Here is a 21,153-nt window from a genome sequence, read left to right on the forward strand (position 1 = left end):
GAAAAAAAGAGAAGGAAATTTCAGTCCCAGTAAACTAACCGTCAATTCAGTCTGCCCCTCTTCATAGCACTAGCTCTAGGATCTGGAAAGCACTCTGTGCTTCAGCAGACAGCACTAATTTACCTTTCTATAACACCCTTCACCACCGGGTACTGAAATACCTAAAGAATGGCAGTATCCTCCTGCTGCTGCATGCAAAGATACAGAGTGAGCACTAACATCTTACTTCCTTATCTCTAAGCAGTGGCCAAGCTATGGCAAGGTAAACCTGCACACCCTGAAATCATCTGCAAGAGATTTCATTTATATTTCAGAGTCTTTTATTCTCCCAGGGAAGAGCTTTGGGCACAGCTCCTTTCCAGAGAAAAAAAGAAAAAGAAAAAAAAAAAAAAAAAAAAGAAAAGAAAGAAAAGAAAAGTCACCTAAAATTTGCCTTGTTCCAACCCACTTTCTCTAAACAATGGTGTCGAGACATTCTAACAGGAGTCATGTTACTGCAGGTACAACACTACAGGACAGCAATCCTGATTAATCTCCCTGATGGCTACTTATTCAAGGAAACTTTACATCTTCAGACAACTGCAACAACCCAGGTAAAAGCAAGTGCTTGGGAATTCTGAGACCTAGATCCCAAACCTCTCTGAAGTCAGGTACCCAAACCAAGTGGGAATTAAGGCTTACATATTTTAATGACAGAGCCTGGCCATCAGAAGTCACTGCTTCCCCCAAAGCGATCAAAACAAGGAGTTGTTCCAAAGCGTCCCATCTTGCTTGCAGTAGCTTTATCACAGGCTAGATCAGTCGATCAGTCCGTCTGTCAGACGCACTTTCTTCCTGCTGCCGCTGCTGCTGTCTCCCTCTAAGTGGTGACTTGTGCATCTGAACTGCCGCTATTGTTTAAAACTTACCTAGGCTGCCTTTCCAGCTCTTGTCCTCCCTCTTCTCCTCCAGGATGGGAGTGCTGCTCAGTGTTGATGAGTGAGACAGCAAGCCCGAGCCAGCGTTCGAGATAGACATCAGCGACTTGGCGGGTCTCATCGAGGAGAGCTGGTCTGTCTTACCAGGCTCCTTCCGGGAGCGCTGCTGCAGGACTTTGATCATGGCGTCCTTCTCAATGATCTGAGCGTGCAGAGTCTTGATCCTTTTCAGGAAGGACAAAATGGAATAACATACTTGAACTGGTGTCTCCTCAACTGAGGCCTCGCGTCCCCATGGCTGTGATCAGAATTCCCTTAGGTATTTGGGGAGGCAGACAGAGGATGCTAGTGAGCTTACAGCCCCAAATACTGGCTGCTCATTGGCCTTCCTATCGCAGATCGCACAACACAATTCCTTTACGTGTGAAGGAGAGCTCTTCACTGAGCCACCCACCCACTTTTGGAAGCTGGTTTAAGCAACACTGCAGAGGCTTTGAGATAGAGCTGAGAGTTGCAGTCAGGAAAAGAGACCAGTAGGAAGAAGAGGATTAACACTCTTTGGAGTCTGCACTGTGCCAAACCCCAGGAAAAACAGCTCTGTGGGACTCTTGAGAGGTGGCTTGAAATTGGGGTTTGAGGAAGATGCCCTGAAGAAAGAAGGGGAATAAACAAGATGCAATATCTAAGACAAGAATTTTTAGCATTGACCCTCAATATGTTCTGGGTTGCCAGGCAGTTATTTCCTCGGCCAAGTGTCTGGCACCCAACAGTGTTGCTGTTGGTGAAGACATGAGAATTTCTGATTCTGAGGCACGTACCTCAGATAATTCATTTAAAATCCTGTCTTAAAGAAACCAGATAGGAGCAAACTGCATGTTACCTGCCCTCCATGTCGAGACACCTCCTGTTGGCAAGCAGGATCTCTTCCTCCTCCTTCTGAATGCGAGCTTCCAGCGAGGTGTCATAGCTAGGGTTAGGCGAGTGGTTGATCACTGTCGTGTCCCTGAGAACAAGTAGTAGAGCAGATGAAGGACCACCTAAGGACCACCTGTGCTTTCCTCCTAGCAGCACAAAATGATTGCTCAAAAATAACAAAAAAGAACATCCTTTTTTTTTTTTTTTTTTTTTTTTGAGTATAGGCTGTTTCAGTGTCTTCCATAAATCCAGCTCTCAGTCCTAATGAAAGAAGGGTTACAAAAACACGCAAGTCATTGTAACAATACTTAATCTACTATCTATCCCATGCCAATCTATGATTTTTCAAACTGACTAACTGAACTGCTACTGTAGTAATGTAAACTGATTTAAGTTTACTAACTTTATCAGTTACTTTAACTGATAAAACTTTACTACTGTAAACTGATTGACAGGGCAAATCCAAGAACACGAGGAAGGAGGAAATCGGTATAGAACATCAGGCACTTTTCTGTGATTGAGACAGTGCAAATTTAGCTTCACATGTAAAGCTGTCCCTTCCCCATCTAACAGAGTCATACAGGAGATCTGAATACCAAGAAAACAAGGCATCAAAATTCCATAAGCAATTCTAAATAGCTTGGTCCAAACAACCTGGAGTAAGCTAAAAACCGTTTTAGACTGACACTACATAGCACCACATAGTTCAGTCCACTAACCAAAATATAATGTATAGTTCATCCTACTTTTTGCTGTTCAATCAGAATAAACTTACTATGACATTAGCTTCAACTCATTATAATGGACAATTTGTTCCCTCACACTCAGCAGGACTATGAACTGGCTAGTGAAGATACCTTTAACCCTAAAGCAAACAAACAAAACAAAACAGAGAGACAAAATCAAGAACAGCAAAGCACGAAGCACTGAAGGGCACAAAGAAGCTTAAACTGACCCGGATTCCTGCCTCTCCTCTGAAGTATCCTTTCTGCAACCCCAGCTGCCTAAGGGATACTATTTTCTGATATAAAAGGAAAGGGAAAGCAATTTTGGGTGCAAGGTAGAAGAGGCTGCCACTGAAATTAGTGGAATGCCTTCAGGGCCGTTGTGTGTTTTTAGGAGGGTATGCCCTATGTCCCAACTGCATACAAACTTCCACAGCATTCGTGTTAATGGAACGGTCTCTTTTAAGGGAGAAGCAGTTAGAAAGAAATGGAAAACTAAGTATGAAAGGTTGGCTCTTTCTTGACTGGAAAGCATTCTTGTTCGTGTAACAAAACCTGCACAGGCCCAACACATCCCCTCTCATTCTATGAAGAATGATAGACCAGACCCCTACTTATCAGTGCATGCTGAAAATATAACATGGCCTCTAGAGAGCAGAGCAGGGCCTTTAGGGAATCTCTGGAGAGGCAGAAAACAGTGCACAAGAAGCATCAATACTCTAAAATAACAGCCTGCTTCTGAAGTAAGATAAGATAACTCTAAATGCTAACCTAGCAGATTTGCAACTTTCCCCCTGGAATTCTAGGATGATGTTATGATCTAAGAACGCAGTTGCGATAACATCCCTATTTGAAACAAGCTAAAGTAAAATCTGCAGCTGTGAAGAGTCAGAAACCAGTGAGCAATAAAATTACTTGTAAGCACTACTTAATGTTAAAGAATTGCACTTCAACAGAAGTTCTTGTTTACCAACTAGCTGAAGCACTCTGGCCTATTTAGTCATATGAAGTGTTTCTGGACAGTTGTGTTGGAATGTGAGCCTGTCACCAAATTTCAGACACCCTTCCCTTCCCACCCTCACAAGCAATGCCCTCCACGCACAGCAGAATGCTTTGAGCAGAATTTCCTAGTAGATGTCTCGGGTTAGTAACCATGTTGCGGATAATAACACAAAGTAATTTGCAAAAACAGTCTGGAGAACAAGCAAGCCATTCAGGGTGAATGATGTGAATCACCAAGCTTACCCCATCTCATATGACTTCAGCGAGGACTGATTCCTGTTTAAAAACAAAACAAAACCAAAATACCTTCCCTCATGCATCTATTTTGGAATCAATAGCTTCTAGGAATGGCTCAGAACAATTCTAGCCTGGAAAATGGCTCTTGCATGGCAGGGGATGAATCTTCCTCTGGAAAAAAGTTTCTAATTTTTGGCAATTACACAGCTCCCAGGAAAAGCAGCCAAGCTCCATTTACATGCAGAAGTTTTAGATGCTGTTTGGACTGCAAGGAAAGGTATCATGAGTGGGTGGTATGACAACATTTCTTGTTAGAAAATATGACTATCAAATGGAAAAAGAAAATAATCCTTGTACAATGAGTAGTCTCATTTACCTCTGAGCAGCCACAGTTGCAGCTGCATCCAAAGCAAACTGTCTCATCACACTCTCCTCCAGGTACTTCTGTTCCCACTTGGTCATGTCAGCTTCCAGAGCAAGAATCCGTTCTTCCTTCTCGCGCAGGAGCTCCATGAGTGCTGTGGCGTTGTACTCCGAGACATTGGCAGCCTGAGACGTACCCTGGCGCTGATTTCCAAAAGTAGAACAAAAAGAAGTGTCAGGAAGCAACTCTAAGACTCAGGGTTGTTTGCTTTGCTTTTTGTGCGTGGGACTGAGGCTGGTGCAGAGCAGTACTGGCTTGATACAAGAACCCCTTGGAGGGCAACACTGCAGCCTGTGCCAAGCTGGGCAGACTAGGTGATGCTCATGGTCTCTTTTAGCACTTAAGGTGAAAGTTCAGCCCATCTCTGTCAAAACCTGGAAACAAGCTCATATAACACAAGAAGGGCACCTTCTAGCTTACGAATGCTGAAGTTCAAAAGTCAAATCCCAGACACTGCGCTGTCAAGAAAGACAGCTTCATTCACAGCATCTGCGCTACAGTGCTTCCTCCAGAGCTGGTCAATGCCAACAAGCAAATATCTCTGATGAAAAATACTCCTTAAGACCATTTCCCACATGCAAAGTCATGTGAACGTGTTGGAGAGCTGCACATCGTATTGCTCAAGTCTGATGCCTTCAGCCCACGCTTACTGCCTAAAGTAACAGAGACTTACTTCCAACGCTGTGTTAGTCAAAAACTAACTAATGCACTGATTTCACGGGACTTGCACCAGTTTGTGCAAGAGCAGAACTGGGATACAGAAGTACAACTCACTTTAACACTCTGGTGCTCAGAGTTGGACCAGGTGAATCAAGCAGCGTGAGAATAGTCCTATTGCAATAATCATGTTAAATGAACGCTTTTGTTAGAATCTCAGCTCCAAACCTCCTAAGATACATCTTTTTTAAATGAAAGATCAATTTTAAATGAGAGGTGTTTTATAATATTGGCCAGTGATGAAAGGGTAATAGAAACAAGAGAACTAGACCAGGTACTTTACAAGAACTATCCTACCTTCAGGAAAAAAAAAAACAAAAAACAAAAAACAAATACATAATATTTTAAAAGGATTTGATTATTGAAATAATATGACCTGTGTGGCTTAGCTAACTGGAGATTAAAAATAATTCAGTTCTAAAGCAAGATCTGGAAGACAGTGTTCCTTTTCTCTTGAACATGAAAGAGAATTGAGATTTGCTGTGCTAAAAGTCCAAAGGATAAAATACACAGCTTTATATGGGAGTCTTGTCTGGGATTGGCAGGATTAAAAACACACACACAAAAAATCATTTAAAAGGAAAGAACTTGGGCAGACAAGGGTTTTTTTTGTTGTTGTTTTGGCTCAGACTCAAAGTCAGAAGTTGTGGGGTCTGCAGTACCTAATCTAAAGCTAACACAGAAGAAACAACTTTATCAAAGTACACTCATTATGCACATGTGTGTCAAACAGGAAGAATTTTCAAACAATTATTTTTTAACCTGAAATGCCAGCATAGAATCTTTCCCTTTGAGATGCTTCCAATAAAAGTATGCTAACTTGTTTCCTCTTAATTTAAGCAAACTTATACCTATTGTGTCATTAGGAAGAGCATCAGTTAGTTATCACACCAATACAAGTAAAAATGAAGGAAGTCAACAATTTAATATGTTATGCGTTTATAATGCCACATCCTTTACACAACTGGACTTTTAAATACAATACGAACCGGCTCCCAAAACAGTTGTCTGTTAAATACAAGCCTGGTATGATGTAATTCATTCTTTTACCCCCTTTTACCATATGGGTGCAGATGCACTGTCAAGTTTTAACTCACACTCATTTGCACACCATAACCCTTACTCAAACCAAAACAAAAATATGATTAAGATTTAAGTATCAGCTCCTACGCAGATATGGCAGTTGAGGACTAAAATTAACCTGGAACTAAACGTAATTTAGAACATAAGCCCACATGCTATTTCCAGCAAAACTTACCAACCTGCCAATTCACCTATGTTTAACACATGTTGAAATAAATCTGACACTGCACATCCAATTCACCAACTGCACAGTTTACTTCTCATTCCTTCCACAGAAAAAGATAAAAGTTACAATTGGAAGAACATATTCTACATGAAACTCCTGTCACTTTGCATCAACTGCATTTATGGAATTGTTTCTCCACAGCCAAAAGCTTTTTAATGGCGCTTTTTTTTTTTTGGCCATTATTCAGTCCAGCTGTTAGATAATATTATATAAAATTTCAAATTGCAAACAATATTTTTTAAAAATAATATAAAATACCATAAGGCAGGTTATTTAAAGATAGAAGAGCAACTAGCTCTATGGCTCAGTCTGAACCTCATCATATGATGGATCTCCTATTGCTCCCTTATCTAAATTTTCTAGTTAAAGTGCAATACTTCAATCAACTAAAAAGAAGAAAAATCAAAGCCAGCAAGTCCATGACACTAGCTACCAAAATAAAACATTTCTAATTTAGAAGATGGAAAAAAATATTACCCTTCTTTCATGCATGTTGCAACGTTCAATCCTACAAGAAACGGAGCAGGGCATGGACAAACAGTGGGTACCTGCTGCATGCGGAGAGATTCCAGCTCTCTTTCCAGCCGGGTCCGTAGCCGATGCTCCAGCTGCTCCCGCTTCTCGCACGCTGCCTGCAGCTGAACCAATGCCTGTTGCATCTTTTCCACCTTCTCAACATAGACCTGCTTCTTTTTGAGCTGAAACAAAGGGAAAAAAGGTAACCTAAATAATGAAAACAAGCAAGCCAGCTTCCAGCTTTATAGACAAGACAGAGCACAGAGACTGCCCAGCAGGAATATTTCCAGGTTACTGCTTTAAGCGTGCCTCAAACTCCTGCTTCGGACTCCAGACACTCCAAATAGCTATGCCCTTTCCCCTCTCTTTCATGAGTTTTAGCACAACCTGAACCAAGAGCCACAGGATCCTATTGCGGTCCTACAGCAAAGTAACAAACAGGATCAAAGAAATTAAAGAAAACAAACAGATTAAAACACACCGATTGAAGGAAAAAATTAATAATTACCATTAGCTGGTCTGCTGTAGCAAACACAGGGCATGGCCTTTTTAACTCTGATTGAGATAAACACTTAAATACAAAAGCAGTAGGAAGAAGGCAACTTGTCCTAAAAGTCAGAGCCCAAGCCCAAAGAAGCACCATGATGTAAAACACAGATCCCCTTACGCGAGTTCAAAAAGCTACTGTACAACTTCATGGAGGAAAAAATACAACAAGGGATAAACAATAAAGACAAAAGCCACTACTTTTAGCTCAAAAAGTCCTTCATGGAAGCAGGGAGAGTATTCTGAGAAAACATCAGTTTGCTTTATTCTTATAGTATTCCCTAGGAATCAATTATAAGGTACAGGGGAGACAGGATACTGGACTTGCTGGACTTTTGATCTGAATGCAATGAGCCACTCGTATTGTATCCTCTTTTCAAGAAGGTCTTACCATACTTTTCCTCAAAATTTTCACTTTTTATTGCTCCTGTTCCTTGAAGCAATCCAGAGACTGGAACACAAGTAGCAGAGAAGGAAACAAGAGCAGAGAAGTGTCTCGTAACACTGAGAAACCCAGGCCTGGTATCCTTTTCTTCCCTTTCTAAGGCCAGTAGGCATCTAATCACAGCATGAATGTTGCTGCCCTAGAGGATTTTCCCCAAACAAGTATTTTATAATAAAAGTTACAGTAAATAGTGAGTAATCCAGCCAAAGGCCTTCCCACCAGGGCACGTACAGCAGAAAGTTATTTTTATTCTTTGATCGCTCAAGATTTCAAGCTCGTTCAGACTGGAAGGGACAAAAACATTTTAATACAATTTGATATTCAATTGCTGCTCTGCAGAAAAAAAACAATAAAAATGATTTATTAAATAGAACTTTTTTATCCCAGATCATAGTGCTTAATCACAGTGAATTAAGCTCTCTCAGACTCCAGTAAAGTATATATTAATGTAACAATTTTACAGTTAGATTAACAGTAGCTCTAAGCAGTTGGGTAACCAGCCAAAAATGATAATCTGAGTCAGCTGCAGAACCTAGAAATCAAGAGTGCCTCATCCCTTGGTTTTGCACACAAGCTTGTTTTCCTGCACATGTGTAAGGAACAACCTAATAAACTCACTACCAGAGAAATGTGATGCATCAAGCTGAATAATAACCTAGTGAAAATCAGAGTATTCCCATTCTTCTGTATATAAAATGAAGGAAGGACCTGTGGTCTCCCAGTGGCTACTACAAAGTATTTAAATTCCTTAAAATAAGGAAAAAAAAATCTAACACACAGGTAAAGTTCTCCTTGCCAAAGGAGATGACAACATGTTAGTAATTTCATAATTTATAAAGCTGGGAATGTGCATGAGTAGATCAACACTTTGGCCTACATTCAAAGAATACCAAGAGCCCAGCCAAAAAAAGAACTAGGACACAGAAATTAGACGGAAACGCTCCCTTTGAAAGCCCAGCCTGCGGGTGAAACGTTGCAACACACGCTCTTGCCTCACTTACTAGCACTGTCTGCACACGTTTAACTCGTGCGCCAGATCTGAAGTACGGCACGGCTTGTTCAGTCGCTTTTCAAAGACGGTCTGGGGTTTTTTTTCCCCCCTTCACAAAATACACTTCATCTTCTTGTGTCAGTAAGAATTATAATTTTTTTTTTTTTTTTAATGTTTGGGGTTCTTAATGGTTTAGGCACAGAATTAATTCAGGAATCCTTCAAATCACTTCAAATTCTGCAGAATGCAGACATTCAGTAAGTTTTAGACGTGTGCATGTGCTACAAAAAAACGTAGCTTTCCTAAGGCATCTTTTGACGCAGCCACCCTTTACATACGGGCTGCCCTTGCTCCACGCCGCGCCTGCGCTCGGTCACCCGCAGCGCGCTCTCGGAGCGCCACTCGCTTCAACGCTGCCGTCGCCGCTCCCGCGGACGCTCCTCAAGAACGATTTACCTCCACGTGAACCGGGATTCTCTGCAGAAGTTGCACCTGCGAAGTCAATTTTTTAAAAAAAAAAAACTCTTTTTGACTGGATGCCTCCTCTCAGTAGAGAGAGGAGCAGCGACTTTTCTCCCAAGCACGGAAGGGTTTCACCACCGTGAGCCGAGAGCATGGGGGTGATTTCCTAGGACAGGAATCGCAGAGAGGTTCCCGAGCAGCGGCAGGGCGCCGCAGACGGAAGGGAGACGGGGGACAGGCGGAAAAGCCCCAGGAGCGGCCGCCACGGGGAGATGGCGTCAGGGCCGCCGCCGCAGGCCTCCTCGGGAACCCGTGCTCTAGCTCGGAGCACGTTCCTAAACCTTTACGAGGATGCAGTCACACTCTTCCAGACATAATTTCAAACAAATTTGACAAGATGATGATTTTCCTTTTGACGAGACTGCACTTAACTAAGGAGCAAGCTTATGTTTACACAAGGTATTGGAACCATTTGCCTTGAAGGGTGCCCTGGAAATACAGAGCGCTTATAATACTACCTTTATTATAACACCTCTTTAAGGTTGCAAGATCTCAAAGCAACCTCAGCGCATGTCTGGAAGCACAGCAGAGCAGTGAGCAGGACTGTATTCCTCCCCAGTGTTTCCTACAGCACGTGGGACAACTTTAACAGCATGCATGTCCTCTCCAGGTCAATCCCCATCTGCTTTAAAACGTCCCAACCAGAAACGAGAGGCTTCAACTCTATCAAGTGTTTTCTAATTTAACCGTTTAAAACAAGAGCAGTCACCTTGCACTTCACATCCACTACGACGCTTATATAAATTCTGCAACAGGACTGAGGACAAGAAAAATCGAGCAAGCGAGGACAGGCCTGGGGCTCCCTGCAGGAACACGGTGCACAATCACGCAAACTGATGCAGGGGATACCCCAGAAAGACTCCCTGGCTCCCTGATCAAGTCTAGCCATCTTCGTTTCACTTCCTCCTTCCCTTGTCAAGGCTGCTTTCCACCACCAAGTGCCGGCTGGGAGCTTCCAGTGCAGAGAGACACACAGGATACGCTCGGAGGCGGCGCTGCTCACCAGAGATCCGGCTGACCGAAGAGCGATCCAGTTCCAGCTTAGTCAGAGATTTACTGCCTGAAAATGCCTGCGCACTGATATTCCCTAACTGCAGGGCTTCCAGCACAGGGAAATGAATCAGCCGCTCTGGATGTACAGGAATGAAACGATTAAACAAGTACGTTCACTGAACCGCGGAAAGTGGGAACTGGTCCTCAGAAGCTCTTCGCAGAACAGACTTCCTACGATGACGTAACGCCAGGCGGCCGGAAACCTGGAGGTTTCTTTGCTACAGAGAGCATTCGCATAGTCTAAACCAATGGCCAAGAACAAAGTGGCCCTATCTGACAAGAACAGGAGTGAACAGGATTATCACTGTAACTGCCCACCAGGAAAGAGGTTACCACGATAAAAGGCTTATGAACTCTGTTCCTTGCTTTGATTTAGGCTTCGCAGCCATGCAAGCTCCTTCAGAGATCCCGAGTTCATGCAGAAGAAAAGCTCTGATGAGCTGTCAGGTCACTAGGCACCAGGGCAGCAGAGGTTGTGGCATCTTCTGGACTGGCGCTGCCTTGGTGCAACAAATGCAGCCCCAGATGCAGCAGGTGAGCAGCAAGAACGGAGCTTCCTCCACAAAGAGATTCATCGCTTCCGGATGGTTTACTCAGCAAAGCGCTTTTCTCGGGAAGACGAGAGGACTTCCTGCATAGCTAGCCATGATTTAGAAACCCTCCCAGGCATTTTGACAAACCCAGCGATTACCCTCTTCATCTTGGAGAGCTCCTATTTCAGCAAATTGGTAACACTCGTCAGCATCTGCTTGTCTCCCACCCACTACTTCTGATGTCTTCAAAGTCCTTTCTTTAATATATTCAGGGTGTTCTCATTATAGTCTGGGTTTATCCTAAAGCTGGATGCATTCAGATGCAGCTGAAAATGTGTTTCCCCACAGGAATTTGCTCTCTATGGCAGAAATGTAGTATTGAAAAAAAAAAAAAAAAAAAAGACAGCAAGCATGTTTAAATCACCTCTCCCTCTTGCAGTTGGAATATATTCCTCCAGGATGCCTTTGAATCTGCAGTTTGTTTGAATTCAGGCCCAAGGCGGGCCACCGGCCCCAGTGAGAACTTGTGCTGAAGCAATTCGGTAACACTATCCTCTTGCTAGGGAGCAGTGCTTCTTGCATGGGAATGTCATAAGCATCTCTCCGCTTGTTTGTGTTAAAATAAGTTATAACTCTCAAAGTCACCTCTGGAAAATTACTAACAGGCAGAATATGAGCGGTAGAGACACGGTAATAAAAAGCCAGTTCTGCATCATTACAGAGATACAGGTCATTAAACACATGCACACGTTACAGGGAAGAAGGGGAATTTTCTCTCCTTCCCACTCTACCCATCCACGAAGAGTAAAACTTCCAAAAAGCATTCCCTTTAAAAGCAGCTCTGTCCTGAAAGGAACAGTCATACAGCTCTGAGATTCTATGCATGCAGGGACTAGGAGTATCTTTTTATAGACCCACAGACATGATTGCTAAAAAGAACAGACAAGCCTTCAAGCACTCAAACTCTCCTTCGGGTCCCTTCCCTACAAGCCCAAGCTCTGTTCTGAAAGTATCTCAGATACAGCGTACGAAGCACAAAAGCTGTCATTTGGAAATGAATGTTTCTACATGTCCCCACAGACAGAACCCCCAGTGTTATCAGAAATAGTGCACTATTTCTCTCCGTGATAGCAGAGTGGGAAATGAATATAGTATCTAAGCTCTGGTATCTGGTTTATGTTGAATTCTGATGGCTGAAAGATCTTATAGCCTCTAAATTTAAGCCATTTTTAGAAGAGATATTTCATTCAATCTGCCTCCCTTCCCCCACCTTCCCTGTTCTTACCCATTAGCGGGGACGTCTAGTTTCTCCTTCTAGTGTAGGGTACATGCATGAAGACGGCAGAGTGGATGGGTATTTATATCTTAGTGGTAGCCACTATTTTTCAAAACTGTCTCCTTACGGCATTTATGAAGAGGTGGAGCAAGGGAGTACAAGTTACACTAATTTTTTATTTATTTTTTTTTAAACTTGAAGTGTCATCTTCCACAGTAGGAATCAATTAAGGTAAGCAGAAGTGACCAAATTCAGTGAGAGTTCTAAGAACTTCTTTTAAAGCAGTAAAAGCAGTAGCAGTTGTACCCTCCACATCCAGCAGTTGTGGTTAGGTAGGGCAGCTGGCATTAAACAAACTCTGTGGTGCAGTACTACAAGCCTGGTAAGGACTCGACATAAGCCAGCCTGCGTCGAGAGTCTCGCAGAGCGGTCAGGGCGCCCCTTTTTGTAAACCCTGCAATTCCCCTTCGGCTCAGGCCAGAAGGGGAGGTTAGCCCTGCTGTTTGCTGAAGGCTCTTAGGGTGTCTGCTAGCAGGTCCTGGCTAAAGCACGGCAACGTGACTATTTTAAACGTTCCCACGTACGGGCCTGCCTGCCGACTACGCACCTGCTGCGCACAGCAGCCGTTCAAACGTCGACAGCAAAATTGAGACTATCACACCAAACCACGCTCCAACAAAAGACATTTTTTTAGTTGATAATACTGTTATCGCTGACCAGTTTCAACCACTATACATATTTTTAAGTCAGCATGCATTTTACTTCAAATGTACTCAATTTATCTCAAATTTATTTCGTGTAATGAAAAGAATCTGAAGTTTTGATTTAAAAAAGAACAGACTAACACTTTACTAGAAGCAATTTTGATGGGCTAGTGGCTTAAGCATTACTGTGAAACATCTAGTAAAGCGAAGAATGAAAATGAAAAAGTGAAAATAAGGGTTAAATTACTGCATACCTTTATGTATAGCAGAGAAGTAATAAAGTTTAAATATTACACATACAACATGTACACACTCTGCAGGTCTGTTTGTAGACATATTTAAGTATGCATATCCCCTGCATACCCATGATCACTCACTCATTTTACCACTTTGCAGAAATAAACTCCACACTACATGATTTTAATGGCAGCTTACCCCAAACTTGAAGAGTCATTTCACCATTCTTAACACACCAGGGGAAATATGCTGTGCATGTCCACTTTTGCTTTTGACTGCTTCACACTATATTTAGACATCTCCAAAAGCATTCCTTTCCTCTGTGTGTTTCTCTTTCTTCCCTCTATCTTGGACGCTACAATCCAACATATATAAAATCTCACAATGATCCATAGAAGTAGACAAATATAGATATTTTACATGTGGGTGTTTTTGCCCAAACTGGCAATTCAGGCACGGGACTTTAAAAAGAATCTGAAGGTTCTGATTCTACAGCAACATTTGAACTCAACTATAGCGATATGTGGCTTACAGCACTCAAAATGGAAATAAAAAGTTCTTTTTAATAAAGAACATGGTGAATATTAGGCAGGATAGCTCTGCTTAATAGGAAGTCAAAAAGGAAGGAGGAAAAAAAACTGAAAACTCACTGAAAAGCTGAAAAATCATTGCAGGATGCAACAACTGAAATACGCACACCCCCCTGAGGCCTCGAGCCAGACTGGCTGCCAAACCTTAGCGTAAGAATCTCCACCCTCTTCTGCAGGACGAGATCGGAAATTCCTGACAATTGCAGGGACTAGCAACTCAAATGAAGCTGGCAGGAATAAAAGAAATAATTGACAAATTGTTCATATATCCCGGTCACCAAATGCCACTAACTCCGGATGACATTTCGCATTCTTTTTCAAAGGTGCTCTGGGCACTGAACGGCTTGCTTGGCTGTCCTTCGGAAAGCTACCAAATAGCTGAGGGATTTGAGAAGTTCCCACAATTTAATGCTAATGAGGCAACAAATGCTTTATAATCCTAAGTATTTCATTAAAAAAGCAATTTGGGAAACCTGCAAAAAATGACTCTTCACCTCTTCTTTTTTCCCTTTAGTCCCCTTCACCTCTAGGAAAAAGCAGAGTTAATTCCTGCTCCCTGAGACGCTTCCATATTTATCTACAACAGGAAGGGTGGCACTTCCTGAGCACCCTGGGATTCGAGCAAAGGTTGGATGCAAACGACCACAAGCCCTCAACGCAAACTAGACTACGGCATTTCGCTCAGTATCAGCATACATGTGTTTATGTGTTTTTTAAGGTATGATGCAACCTAGCCCAGATTTACTTATTTTACTATTTTACCTAGGCAGAGTATTTTGCAATAGCACTATATTCAGTTCTTCTGGTAAAATAAGGTAGTCTTAAAAAGAAGGCTACAACTTCACTGTGAGGAAGCCAATACTAGCACCTACATAGAGGTTTGACCTAGCCAAGCACTGTGTGTGCTGGCCCTAGCTGATCACAGCACCTTTACACATGCTGACTCAAGCAGGCGCATAGTTCCACGGAAGCTACGAGGATGTCTTGCATAGTTGATCTCCCAGCAGATGTTTAGAGTCTCTTAACGACAAAGAGCCCAATATATTGCAGGCTCACATGACAGAACAGTTTTAGATCCAAACAGAACCATTTCACGTTTAAAATATCCTCACCTTATAATCTCCTTCCTCCTGGGCAACAGAGGTGCAAGTCTGCTGCGCCAGAAGATGCTGCAGTTCTAGTGAAATCAATGGACTTGTAGCTGTGCATGCTGGGGCTGTGACATTTAAGCATTCTGCTGACTCTGCTCTTGTTTTTCTTTCTTTAATTATTGTAATTTGTATTCATAGAGAAGCTGCTTCCCCAGTGATGGGTCAGGGCCTGGCAGTGCTAGGCACTATACAAGTGAAAGCTCGCTGCCCTGAGAGCTCAGAGCCTAAGCCCAGGACCTGAGGCGGCAGGCGGGAGCACACACACAAGGCAGGCCAGGTGAGACAGACTCTGCATTAGCGTGAGAGGCAGTAGGCTTTGTGGCTAGCCACTGCCAACCTTGTCTTGAGCATCACAGCGAAGGACAGCTCAAAGCAGCTTTGGCAGTGTTTGCAGAAAAGGTGAAGGCAGCCTGGGAGAAAGCACAGAGGTGCTTGTTCAGAAGAAAGGGAGGAAACTGGGCGACTGGTAGGAGACACCCTCTCAACAACAAGGAGAGAGAACAAACAGGATGGGGCTAACCACAGCGGTCTTGGAAAGCAAAGACCAACAGCTGCATTTGATGTGGTGGAGAAAGGGAAGCAATGAGGCTGATACAGCCAAAGTATGACGACAGGTAACCCTGCATCAGCACCTAAATGAGCAGAGCAAATCCAGGAAGGGAGAGACTGAGGGAGGCTTTCCATGAAATGGAAGTGACTAAAAGCATACTGCAAGGGGTAAAAATGAGGGACAGCAGGAAAAGAAATCGATAGGGGGATTCAGGAGAAGGGGTACTGGAGCAAATATAGAGTTCACCAAAAAGTAGATTAAAATTAAGAAAAAGGCTACATCTGTGCCAGGAGATATGAGGAAGGCAGACAAGACAAGAGAGGAAGAAGCTCAGTTTTTTTTTTGAGCACCGTCCTCTGCTGCAGCAGGGAATCCAGAATAGAGTAGAAGCAGACAAGGGGATGGTTTGAGCAACATCTCCAAGATGGCAAGATGCAGCTGGATGTAGCCATAGTGCAGAACCGAGGGAGGTGGTGAGAGCTGGTAGGCTGGCAGATGGCAGAGCTGAAGGAGGAGAGAACAAATCTGCAGTGGAGGAAATCTGCTTGATCATGAGATTTCCTCTAGAGGCTCTCTATGGAGGAAGAGTAGGAGCAAAGGAAGCAGAGGCTGATAGCGGAAAATGGAGCCTTGGAGAGGAAAGGAGTGGGCAGGAGGAAAGAGGACGGACGCTATGACGCAGAAGGGCAGGGAGGTGGGAGTCACGTGAGAGTGGCAGGGACAAGGCTACAAGAGACACAGCTGTGAAAGCTGTCCAGTTAAGCAGCTCAAATGCATTATTCCCTCTTGGGAAGGAAGGAGAGAGGGGAGAGAAAACAACCAAGGTCGTGCCCAGCTTGTTATGAATGCTGGGCACACACCATTATCTGCATTGCTGTGCTCCATGATAACCTAGTGTAAGTGGAACACCTGGCATGGGGACAAGCTTGAGTTCTTTGCTATTAGTTGAAAGTCCACCCAGAAACAAACTTCTGCCAAGTTCAGAAGGTTGCCAGGGCTGGAATTTCAGTTCCACTTTTATCAGTTAAAACAAAAAGAAAATGCAATGTGGCTGCTTAGGCAAAAGCTCTTCCAAGGAAAGAGAGATTTGTGGCTTATCTGTGTGCAGTTCGGTGGTTTAGCTAACCGACACAAAGCTAAGCCGATATAAACAGCTTTGAAGCAAGCAGATTTCCTCCTAATTTGCACCAAACAAACTCATTCCCACAGTCACTTTTACTGGAACATGAGCTTTCCTGGATTCTCTCTCCCAGCATCCTTACCTCTTCCTCCAGTTTCACCACCTTGGCCTGAGCATTGTTCAAGGCCTGGTCTCGGATCTCAATGTGTCTTCGCTGGTCCTCATTTGCGGAGCGTGCAGCAGCAAGTTCTATTTCCAGTTTCTCCTTTTCTCGCTGTGTTTCCTTGTCTACCAAAATAAAGCGAGAACTATCAATAGACAGCAGTCTTTCTCTATCCAGCTTTTAGCAGTCCTTCACTCCACAGGCGAAGGAAAGATGGGGCAACTTCTACTGGAATTCCCCCCCAAAAAAAGAGAGAACGCAAATCTATTGCTAAGGGGAAAAAAGTATGCGGCTTTCAAGGATGAGAAGAATTTGCCACCCTGAAAAGCAGGGATGGCATTTTAAGTAACAACGCCACAGTGCTAGCGAGGAGGGGTAGAGGTGCATCACTCGGTACAATTAGCCAATTTGCTCTGATTATACAGTCAGCTAGTGAAACTTGGCACCTCTTCACCTCTGATATTTCAGTACTAAAAAACAATCTGAGTAATTTTAATACTGCAGGCTGGAGGCAGGAGATGGTAGGCTTCTGTGCCTGAAAAACTTGTGCTCCTTTTTTCCATGCTGACCCTGCAAACAGGAAGGTGGCTCTGCCTGGGGTAGCTGCCCTCCTCAGAGTACCACCCACTTGTCCCACTTTGCTGGTAGTTTCACAAGAGGAGCCAGGAAACAAGTGAGCAATGGAAACTCCCCAGTCGTCTTCTGCTGTCCTTAAAAAATGACTCTCTGGGCCAGAACTGAGGCACGTGTACCTGCCCTGCTCAAAGCAGATCTGCAGCTCAGGAAAGCCTTTTGCCCAGCACTGCAAGTTCACGTCCAAAGCTTTAAAACCCACTCCAAACCCAGCAACTCTTCTTTTTCAGCAGCTCTCCAGAAAGAGCTGGATCTGGTGGGAGCAGCTACACTGTTTCAGAACAGGGCAACTGACTTCATTAGAAAAAATAAACTGGACAAAATAGCTGGGGACTGGAAAAATTATCACACAAGCGTGTAAAGCAAAGCCACAACAGAGAGCTGATGTCCTCTGGGTGTGTTGTCATTCTCAGCTCAAGCCAGCCAGCTACAATGATAACATTAGCACACTCACTGGATACATAACCACAGAATACTCCCTGGAGTGATCTACACCCAGCGCTGATGACACCAGAGAAACTGCATTCCAGAAACCAATATCCCATGACAAAGGAATGAGGACAAGGAGTGGAAGGCTCGAAAAACAGGAACTAGATCCGGGATGTTAGGAGAGACTGCGTATGGAATATACGGGCCCATTTGTGTAAGCATCTGCATAACTATATTTACAGGACCACAATTATTCCCTTTCTTCTGCCAGCAGAGAGCCCTGAGCAAAGCTTTAGCAACATGGAGTAGCTGCAGATTCCCTTCTGCTATGGAAGCCGTGCATCCCACACAGAGGTTGCAAAAGGAAGCTGTGCACAAAGAAAGCGCTCCAGAACCCTGCAGAGCAAACTCAAGGCTAGCTCATGCTGTAAGGAACAAACAGATGAAGGTTAACATTACCACCAGTCTATTCTTTCACTCATTTCCCCCACCCTAGTATTTCTCCTCCATCCAGGAGATGAGTTGCTGACAGTAGCAGCCTGCTACAGTATATTGCAGAAGATGGGTAGAGATGAGACAGGGTGGCATTACGCCAGAAGGTATCAATCAGTGCCAACAGCCTGTTTGTTAATCTGTAAGAGCTTGCAGCTAGGCTTTCGGAGCAGCACTGGTAGGTTTCCATATTCATCCAAAATGCCTAGTGGCATTTAAGGCCTCACAGCTTTGGCCTTCTTTCAGAAAGATACCATACGCAACAAAACACATCTTCCCACCTCTCTGGGTGCATCTTTGAATCTCAAAGTCCACCAACGCAGTTTAAAAGCTGGACCAACCTGACAGACTTACCACCACCACTGCAAGAGATGAATTCATGCCCTGATAGCCATCCACTTGCAACGTTAAGTCATAAGGAATAAACTAAAGGATACCAGCATTTGTCAGAGAAGCAGCAATGAGTGTTGCACCACAGAAAATCTTCTCTATTTTGCAATTTTATTGCATTACATTCTATATAACAACTGGAGAAAAGTGAGCACTATCAGAAGGGTGGAGTATACCATGGGATGAGAGGAAAGTTGGCTTGCTACTGTCAGCCTCAAGACGTTTCAGTACAAGAAAAAGCAACATTTCACATTTGTAATTTTGGTTTGCCTTGTGATAAACCCACTGCTGTGGACAGAATCCACGACCCTTACTCAGCCCAGCATACTGGAGACAGCATTAATCCCCTTTATTTTTGCTGAACTGGATATGTCAGTGGAAAATTAAAGAGATGGGAGACCTTCAGAGTCCCAGGCCCACTGGCCCCAGCTCATGCCAAGACTCTTGCTAGTCTGTTAAGACTTAAGCCCAAAGCTTGCAGGGGACAAAAAAGGTGCAAAAATTATCTTGCACAATATGGGGTGAACACTAATTTTGCAAGGTAACTGCACACTATTTGCTCTGAAATCTCTAATAAATGCCATCAAATGGATTTTACACACTGACGGAAAGGCAATGCTTTATTCCACCTCCTTTCTCCACTGCTAGTTTTGGAATGCTGCTGCCTCAATTTCCATCAAAGTGAAAAACAGACTGATTGACAGATCTGAACTACGCTAACCTGCTGCATTTTCTTTATCCTTCCCAGACTGACCAGAGCATTTCTACTGACCCATAACAAATATGTAACTCACTTTGTGCAAACAGTTGAGAGATGGTTTTCCGATTGTCCTCAGACCCCTCAAATTCCTTCTCTGCAAGCTGCTTGTTGGCTGTCTCCATACGTTCTGCAGAATTTTGCAACAAAAGAAACACTGAAGAATCAAAAACTTTCAAGAAAGAAGTCACACCTCCTAAGGACAGTTCTAATGCAAGCTAGGGGAAGAGATCTCCTAATTCTACACAGTCAAATGTAAAAACCCTTTTGAAATGTTTCTAATCATGTCCTCAAGTAGACATACACAAAGAGTCAAAAGAGATTAAGCAGAGTTCCAAAGAAATTACTTTAAACAATTATAAAACACAAGATTTTTTTCTATCTTTACAAATATGTTGAGCCACTTCATAGACTTCAGTACAAGAAAAAGATTAATTTCAGTTTTTTGTATTGTATCCATTTTATAAAGAATGATTTCAAACATTTCTAGAAAGAAACTTATTTTTCCCACACAAACAAACCTCATCATGCAATTAAAAGATTCCCTATAATTCTCCACTCAATCATAAGACAAGATTAAGTTACTGTGGTTCAATTATCTGACTTTAGGGAAAAACATAAAATCTTAAGTATAGTTTAACAGTTCTGCTTGCTGCAGGCTATTGGAAGTTTAGATCAGACTATGAAATTATAAATGAAAGGTTTATGCTATGAATTTTATTATGAATAAGATTATTTAATGCAGGCCTTTGTGTACTGTCCTTCTTGATAGCACTGGACACTGTATGGCCTTACTACTTAGACGCAAAACAGTTTCTGGGAACGTGCTCTAATAAGCAACTAAGGACACTGAGAACAGATGATTTGTAAAGTAATCGGAAGGCTTTTATAAAAAAAAATAAAGTTATACTTTAAAACACTTATTATTCACCTCTAAACATCTAAAATCACAAGTGGGTTTTTTTGCCTTTCAAACTGTAATGCTTAAACTTTGACCCGTGTTAAGGTCAAATACCATTCAACACCACTCTCCATTCCCAGGCACGGCACTGCCTCAGCCTCTTAGCAAGAACCAGACACTAATAACATCTCACCCTGGAAAAGACAGGGGGATCCAAAAAACCAGATGCCTGCTTTGATAAGGAATGACAAGACCTTCAGGAAGAGCAGACAGTCTGCAGTTTGTATGTCGGTGCGAAGGGGTCACTGGACAGGAAATAAAGTGAACATGCCTGGTGTGGGATTAGGCAGTCAGCAAAACGGCTTTCCATTTGTGTAAACTGAACAAATTGTACAAATTGTGTCTAGGATATAAGACAAGAGAGGATTCCAGGCTTGCATCTGTTTTATGGTATTTGGCTTGTTGCATGCTTCTTCTCAATGAGAAACAGGCTGGTAACGAGACACTACAGCATTCTCCTAAACCTGTCTTTTCCCTACTCCCAGCAACGGCTTCAAATCCCAGACTGCGCATACCCAAGTATCCTGTCATATTCCAACTGTGCCAGACACAATGAATCCCGCAGAAAAGCACTGGTCCGTTGAGTAAGTACAACAATAAAAACAAACAAACAAAAAGCAAACAAAAGCCCAAACAAAAAAAAAAAAAAACTCCACACGTGAAGAAAAAGGTTTTACTTCATTCACCTCTCAGGTCTCTGTTGAAATCATGAAGCCTGCGAATTTCTCCTTCTAGCTTGTTTCTCATGGCCTTTTCCAGGGCATCCCGCTTAGAGGACGATTTCTCCAGGTTTTTATATGCTTCTGAAACTTGTTGAATTTCTGTTTCCAGCTGCAGTGGAAGTGGAA

The 21,153-nt window shown here is 43.0% G+C and overlaps 1 protein-coding gene across 3 annotated transcripts in view; it reads right to left on the reverse strand.

Moving 5' to 3' along the window:
- The window catches only part of AMOT (angiomotin), a 63,001-nt gene that overhangs the window by 5,451 nt on the left and 36,397 nt on the right, over window positions 1–21,153 (reverse strand). For all 3 annotated transcript variants that reach the window (XM_062584479.1, XM_062584480.1, XM_062584481.1), the window contains exons 5-11: window positions 20,992–21,136; window positions 19,382–19,474; window positions 16,623–16,768; window positions 6,795–6,944; window positions 4,173–4,363; window positions 1,798–1,920; window positions 909–1,141 (exon numbers count right to left, since the gene is read on the reverse strand). In XM_062584479.1, the coding sequence (XP_062440463.1) occupies window positions 909–1,141; window positions 1,798–1,920; window positions 4,173–4,363; window positions 6,795–6,944; window positions 16,623–16,768; window positions 19,382–19,474; window positions 20,992–21,136 (1,081 nt within the window). The remainder of the gene's footprint in view (window positions 1–908; window positions 1,142–1,797; window positions 1,921–4,172; window positions 4,364–6,794; window positions 6,945–16,622; window positions 16,769–19,381; window positions 19,475–20,991; window positions 21,137–21,153) is intronic.

The sequence above is a fragment of the Rhea pennata genome, chromosome 11 (genome assembly GCF_028389875.1).
Source record: "Rhea pennata isolate bPtePen1 chromosome 11, bPtePen1.pri, whole genome shotgun sequence".
Classification (NCBI taxonomy): Eukaryota; Metazoa; Chordata; class Aves; order Rheiformes; family Rheidae; genus Rhea; species Rhea pennata.